Source organism: Procambarus clarkii, chromosome 32, assembly GCF_040958095.1.
Source record: "Procambarus clarkii isolate CNS0578487 chromosome 32, FALCON_Pclarkii_2.0, whole genome shotgun sequence".
Classification (NCBI taxonomy): Eukaryota; Metazoa; Arthropoda; class Malacostraca; order Decapoda; family Cambaridae; genus Procambarus; species Procambarus clarkii.
In genome coordinates, this window is record NC_091181.1 from 33,751,925 (window position 1) to 33,759,652 (window position 7,728).

The window sequence follows — 7,728 nt, forward strand, 5'->3', positions numbered from 1 at the left end:
TCTAAGGCTACTGATGGCAAGACTGGGACAGCATTCACTGTAATTAAGAAAAAGGCCTTCAAAAAGGGAAATGAAGAAAAAGCACATATTAAGAACTATGCCTCTTCAACGCAAGCAGAGCTATCTGCCATCGTTATGGCATTAAGAGTCCCTGAAAGAAACTCTAATGGTCAGTGATCTCGCTGATTCAAGATGCACTAACAAATTTAAAAGATGGCGTTGGAAAAACAGGCGGAAAGCCTAGCGATAGTCGCTGAGATGAAGAGAGTTGTGATAATAGTAACCAATCAGGGAAGAGTGATCATGTTCCTGTGGAACTCCTCCCACGTAGTGGGAATGAACGAGCAGATGTGCTGGCTGCTGAAGGCGCTGAAGGAGACCATATTGAATACTTCATACTCAAGACTTCTACAAATTAGAGGTATTATCAGGCAACATCACCATGACAAGGTAACCGAGGAAATGAGGATAGAAGCACAAATCAGTGAATCTGTACGCTGGTACAATGTGGTTGCAGCTGGCAATCCCAATCATTATGGACGAAGAGGAGGTGGCCGCGGGAGAGAATCAGTAATAGCGAGAACACCCCACACTCCCACACACACAGCATACACCCCACACCCCCATATGCCCCCAGCGGTGGCGCCGTTCACCCATCAGTATATCATTCCTAGCAACGGTTCCTGTCACCTCGGGCCCATGCAGCCACCACCCCGCCTCCCCCCTCTCCCTCTGTCTACAGGTTGGCGGGTAACCGTTGTCCTGCACAGGCGGCCTGCAATAGGACCAGGGTTTATTGCAGGGGTCAGGCTTTGAGGGAAAGGTGCGTCCCCCCTAAAGATTCCCACGCTTGTGATGATAGATGGTATGGTGGCGGGGCGGCCCACCCCACCGGCTGGTTATAGGGGCGGCCCACCCCACCAGCTGGTTATAGGGGCGACCCACCCCACCGGCTGGTTATAGGGGCGACCCACCCCACCAGCTGGTTATAGGGGCGGCCCACCCCACCGGCTGGTTATAGGGGCGACCCACCCCACCAGCTGGTTATAGGGGCGGCCCACCCCACCGGCTGGTTATAGGGGCGGCCCACCCCACCGGCTGGTTATAGGGGGCGGCCCACCCCACCGGCTGGTTATAGGGGCGACCCACCCCACCAGCTGGTTATAGGGGCGACCCACCCCACCAGCTGGTTATAGGGGCGGCCCACCCCACCGGCTGGTTATAGGGGGCGGCCCACCCCACCAGCTGGTTATAGGGGGCGGCCCACCCCACCAGCTGGTTATAGGGGCGGCCCACCCCACCAGCTGGTTATAGGGGCGGCCCACCCCACCGGCTGGTTATAGGGGGCGGCCCACCCCACCGGCTGGTTATAGGGGGCGGCCCACCCCACCAGCTGGTTATAGGGGGCGGCCCACCCCACCAGCTGGTTATAGGGGGCGGCCCACCCCACCAGCTGGTTATAGGGGGCGGCCCACCCCACCAGCTGGTTATAGGGGGCGGCCCACCCCACCAGCTGGTTATAGGGGCGGCCCACCCCACCAGCTGGTTATAGGGGCGGCCCACCCCACCGGCTGGCAACATGGCAGGCCTCGCCACACCAGCTGGCAACATATCAGGCCTCGCCACACCAGCTGGCAACATGGCAGGCCTCGCCACACCAGCTGGCAACATATCAGGCCTCGCCACACCAGGTGGCAACATATCAGGCCTCGCCACACCAGGTGGCAACATATCAGGCCTCACCACACCTGCTGACAACATATCAGGCCTCGCCACAAGTGCTGGCAACATATCAGGCCTCGCCACACCAGGTGGCAACATATCAGGCCTCACCACACCAGGTGGCAACATATCAGGCCTCGCCACACCTGCTGGCAACATATCAGGCCTCGCCACAAGTGCTGGCGACATATCAGGCCTCGCCACACCTGCTAGGAATAAGGGTCGCTTCGCCCCCTTCAGCGGACTTATGCCCTATGATTTTTGCCATTCATTATCTATGCAAATTACCATAAATTCATGACATATATGTAACTCATCATTCAGGTGTTATTTATGTGATGGAATTGTAGCCGTCAGCACACATACGGTGTGGTGTGAGTTGTTCCATGTGCGCTAACATTGTGCTATTATTTACCGCTGTTCAAGGCGTGGACTGTATATATTTGTTGGGAATCTATTGTCAGGGCGAGACGATGGGGAGAGGGAAGGGGTGCGTTTCCTTACATCTGATGCCTCTGTTCACCTATCAGGATTTATTTTGGTGATGAACTAGGCTGCAGGAAGACCCTAACACCTGTGAAAACACAGCGGCTACAGTGATAAACCAGACTACAGAAAGATCCTAACACCTCTGAAAACATTTCACAGCCGCTACAGTGATGAACTAGGCTACAGGAAGACCCTAACACCTGTGTAAACATTTCACAGCGGCTACAGTAAGGAACTAGGCTACAGGAAGACCCTAACACCTGTGAAAACATTACACAGCGGCTACAGTGATGAACTAGGCTACAGGAAGACCCTAACACCTGTGAAAACATTACACAGCCGCTACAGTGATGAACTAGGCTACAGGAAGACCCTAACACCTGTGTAAACATTACACAGCCGCTAAAGTGATGAATTGTAAGCAAAAATAAAGACCGTTAAATTATGACGAATGATCATGGGAGGAAAAAATGATATTAAGGAGTGACAAAAAAATCTGATAAAAGGAGACGAGAGCTTGAGTTGAAAGCCAGGACCGTGTGGCAGTGTTGCCACCCCTGGACGTTAATCTTCTTGTGACGTATTGGTCCTTCCCGCCCACCCTCAGTGTCCGCCCACCCTCAGCGTCTACCCCCACTCTCAAAGTCCGCCCCACACTCGCTGTCCACCCACTCTCAGCGTCCGCCCACCCTCAGTGTCCGCCCCACTCCCAAAGTCCGCCCACTCTTCCATCCTCCCCAATCGCCCAACCTTTTTCATCCATCTAGTCCAATTCCCGCCCACAACACCCTTCCCGCCCCATCCTTCGATCTCCAATTATTCAAGAACGGTTTAAGTTCAGTCTTATAAGAGTATCCGACCAGGCGGTGTCGGAGGCCTTACCACTGGACCTCTAAGGACGAGAGAACACTTCCTGACGACCATCGTACTTTGCAACACTTGAATTAATAAATCTATATGTAATATGCGAATATTTGTGATATATATACACGTTGCATTTAAATTGCATCTTTTAATTAATTATTCATTGATTGTTTCCCTCTCGTGCACCTTTCCTAGGGGTACGAGGGGGGGGGGGGAAGATGGACCCCTTCAACGTTACAAGCTCGAATAACGTTGAATCTACGTTGAATCGACGTGAATTCAACGTTGAATGAACGTCGTATACCCAACATGTGCTCACCTAGTTGTGCTTGCGGGGGTTGAGCTCTGGCTCTTTGGTCCCGCCTCTCAACTGTGAGCACATGTCCCCGTGCTCACAGGGATGTGTTTACCATTAATGAGTACTTGTTTCGCTCGACTTAAGAGTGATTTTCTTAATGTTTGTGTTTCATCAATTGCTTTTAATGACACTCCTCTGAGGAGTGTCAGTAGAATAGATGTCAGGTAACCATAGACGCTTTGATTTTCTTTGTGAACTTGTATGCGTCTGTTAAGAAAGAAAACTTCCGTGAAGTAAAGGGGATGAGGGAGGTCTTATTTAAATTGCGAATATTTCAATAGCTGATAGTCCGATGTTAATTATAATGTTGTGTTAATGGCTTACACAATAGGTTTGGATTACTGTGTTAATAATGGAACTAACTAATTAAAAGTTGTAGCAAATTGATTATGTTGTAGCAGTGACTCCTGGCGTCACAGACCGACTACGCTGTAGCAGTGACTCCTGGCGTCACAGACCGACTACGCTGTAGCAGTGACTCCTGGCGTCACAGACCGACTACGCTGTAGCAGTGACTCCTGGCGTCACAGACCGACTACGCTGTAGCAGTGACTCCTGGCGTCACAGACCGACTACGCTGTAGCAGTGACTCATGGCGTCACAGACCGACTACGCTGTAGCAGTGACTCATGGCGTCACAGACCGACTACGCTGTAGCAGTGACTCATGGCGTCACAGACCGACTACGCTGTAGCAGTGACTCATGGCGTCACAGACCGACTACGCTGTAGCAGTGACTCATGGCGTCACAGACCGACTACGCTGTAGCAGTGACTCATGGCGTCACAGACCGACTACGCTGTAGCAGTGACTCATGGCGTCACAGACCGACTACGCTGTAGCAGTGACTCATGGCGTCACAGACCGACTACGCTGTAGCAGTGACCTGCGGAACAACTTGGCAACGTTTCAGAGCTCTTAAACTGTTTAAGAATTACGAACAAGTCGCCATGTTTGAGGAAAGATGTAGAAGTTTCGTAAATTAACTCGTAGATACCAATTGAATTTTGTCCTGGCCGAAACGTGGTCACTTTCCGTCCTCTCGAGCGTTTCCAACGTCACTAAACTGACGTACTAAATTGCCCGAACCCAACCTAACCGAGGACCCTCAAATAGAAAACGGAACGTCACGATTATTTTATGGGCCACTATGATATTTAGTACATTAGTTTTTAGCCTTAGGGTGGATTTACACGTTAAAACGCGATGTACTACTCGAGAATTTCATCTAATTATGTGTATGGCTGAGTTAATTATTTCTGGCAGGCTGTTGTGACTTGCTCCTTGCAGTGTGAAGCTGTGTACCGGAGGAGCGCCAGAACACCGTCAGTGAGTTACCCTATACCTATAATAGGTTAAGTAATAATTGTAATTACGAAGCAATAAGATGCTTATCTTAACATACTAAGAAGGTTAGGTAAGGTCGGTGTTTTCTATGAAGCTTTTCAAGGTAAACTAAAATATTCACAATAAATTAGTATGTCACAAATGCACGTATTTAATAAGTCAATATTGATTATACGAAAGTGCGAGAACGGGTTGCAACAGCAAACTGGGGATATTTGGCTAAAATTTCTGGTTGCAGATAATTGTGAATGAAACACATGTCTTGTACATTTGTTATATAGTTGTCTCTGAATTCACGTATCTTTATTTATTGATTCATTTATTTATTTTTTTTACAAGAAGGTACATTGGGTTTATGAGAGTGCCATAAACATTGAAGTTTTAAAGTTTTATAAAGCCACTAGCATGTATAACGTTTCGGGCAGTTCTTTAATCTAACATATAATCTTAAGAAGGTAATTTCTAACAGAATTAAAAAACTTTTACAGGTACATTGTAAGAAGGTGTAAAAATACATTGTAAGAAGGTATAAAAATACATTGTAAGAAAGAATAAAAATACATTGTAAAAAAATGTAAAAATACATTGTAAGAAAGTATAAAAATACATTGTAAGAAAGTATAAAAATACATTGTAAAAAAAGTATAAAAATACATTGTAAGAAAGTATAAAAATACATTGTAAAAAAGTATAAAAATACATTGTAAGAAAAGTATAAAAATACATTGTAAGAAAGTATAAAAATCCATTGTAAAAAAGTATAAAAATCCATTGTAAAAAAAGTATAAAGAACACATTTTCGTGTTTCGTTTCGAAAATACGAACACGTTTTCACGCGAAAATCTTTTCGCACTCCATCACACAGTGACGCTGGGTGGACAAAGTGGAATTTACACTAACAATATCTATGTGTCACCATACTACCATACATAATGAACCATATATATCTAGGTCATCAAATAAGGTGTTATATGATGACCTAGATGTTATTACTGCTAGGCTTAGACTGGCTGATAAGTATCTCTGGTCATTTTTCACCCCCTAAACTGCTCACTAACGTACCCAACATCAACATGTAATTAAGTGTGACAATTGCAACTACCAGTAATGTTAAAAAATGTTCATGTATATAATCCTGGATGACACATTATCCCAAACTCTAGCCACGTATCCCAGTTTAGTTTGTCTACTGTGGATATATTACAATATGTACTGTCTGTAAAATTGCATTCTTAAATTAAGTTACAAATCTTATTTACGTAATGACTGCTGGTTAATTAACTACAGTACTGTAATTAGACTACAATTTTTTTAACTTCATAACAAATTTACTTAGCCATTAAAACGAATATTGGTTCATTGTGGCTGTATATTTGAACAAACTCTGTAGTAAATATATAATTCACCACAGTGCTGTAACCTAGTATTAGGCTATGACTCGCTTTCATTAAATGAATGTGGGGGTGCACGATAAACAAACGCTAACCTAATGAATACCGGCAGCTAATTCACCACAAATGTAAATTGTTCAGCTGAAGACACACTGGCGTCCATTTCCTGAACCCATTATATGACTGTATAATGGTCACCGCCCTCACTATGCTCATTCATTGAGTCCATAATTAACTAATGACACTAGTTAAGTTGCATAATGCCCAATATTGCGTTAAATTATTGTCCCGTCTCTCTCGGAGATTTTTTTCATCTCAACTATTGTTTAATTTTCACCTATGTGTTTTATTGAAAATAAGGGTAAATGTAAACGGCGTTATCTACATGAAGAGATTTCAAATGACGTCAACAGGTTCCAAATACACCTGACTGATACCTCGTACGTGAGTCTACACGGACTTCTGCATTACTCACAGCTCAAGGTTTATTTGTACAAACATAAACTGTACAAATGGTTTCTTGTGAGGTCATTAGTTTATGAAACATTGTAGGATAACAAACAGTAGATGGTTTCTCTCCCATAGCGTAAAAACCTATGGAATCTCTTATCCGCTGAAGCCGTAAATACTAAAACAAAAGCAAAAAAATCCTTAAAAAAAAAAAAAAATGAGCTAGGGGACCTTTAACAAGCATCTGGCTTTCAGTCCCCGTCGAGACCATTGCAGAGGGTTAAGCAGACCTGAGGCAAAGGTTTCAATGAGATAACTTGCAAACAGAGAACTTATCCAGTGTAAAGATACTGACAAAATCAGCTTCATTAGGAGCAAATGCTTAGACTAAATCATCATTTTATATTATGTAGTCTGAGGCCAATATGCGATGGAGCACATATTTGAAGGTTATGAGACTCTGCAAAGAAACAGAGCAGTGTACCAGGCTTTTAATGTGTTGATTGTGCCTGGCTTACCCGTCGAGGTGATGTGAATTAGTAATTATAAAGCACAAGAACAACATTTGTATGTTCACTTTCACATTACTCTAATTTTAAGGGATTTAAGACACAATTGTAACATCTCTTGTGTCTGAATTAAGCTAGACACAGATGCAACATAATGACTAATGTGGTTATTGTGGTTAGCTATTTATACGAGTCTCGTTGATAATCTAATACTTCAATGCTCAAGTTATGGAAGGCCTAATTTATGTCTTATTTGTAATACTGTACCAGCTGCGTATCTTTGAAATCCTCTCTTATTGTGGTGCACTCAGTAGCTCAGTGGATAATATATATATACAAGCTATCTGACCCCCGACAAAACGAATGATATATTATCTCAGTGTGCATGTACCGAGTTATTAATTAAGCACAATTAAGAACATACTTGCACTTCTCATAGCTTATATGCATAGCAATACTGTGCTAGTTAGTGCCTTTGCGATTTATTCCCCCTCCCTCCGATTTATACAGAAAATTCTATCGTACCGTCTTTAATATAATACAACAAATAATAAAATATGTGTGCAATGTTTGAGAGGCCGAGAGCAGCCAGAGTGGC

General features: G+C 44.5%; 1 protein-coding gene across 1 annotated transcript; it reads left to right on the plus strand.

Moving 5' to 3' along the window:
* The first annotated feature begins 1,579 nt into the window (after positions 1–1,579).
* On the plus strand, positions 1,580–2,023 carry LOC138370513 (spore coat protein SP65-like). Its single transcript, XM_069334889.1, has one exon. The coding sequence runs from the start codon at positions 1,580–1,582 to the stop codon at positions 2,021–2,023; it is 444 nt and encodes a 147-aa protein (XP_069190990.1).
* Positions 2,024–7,728: the final 5,705 nt, after the last annotated feature.

Coding starts and splice junctions, on each gene's coding strand:
- LOC138370513 (XM_069334889.1), top strand. CDS start 1,580: ATGGCAGGCCTCGCCACACCAGCTGGCAACATATCAGGCCTCGCCACA.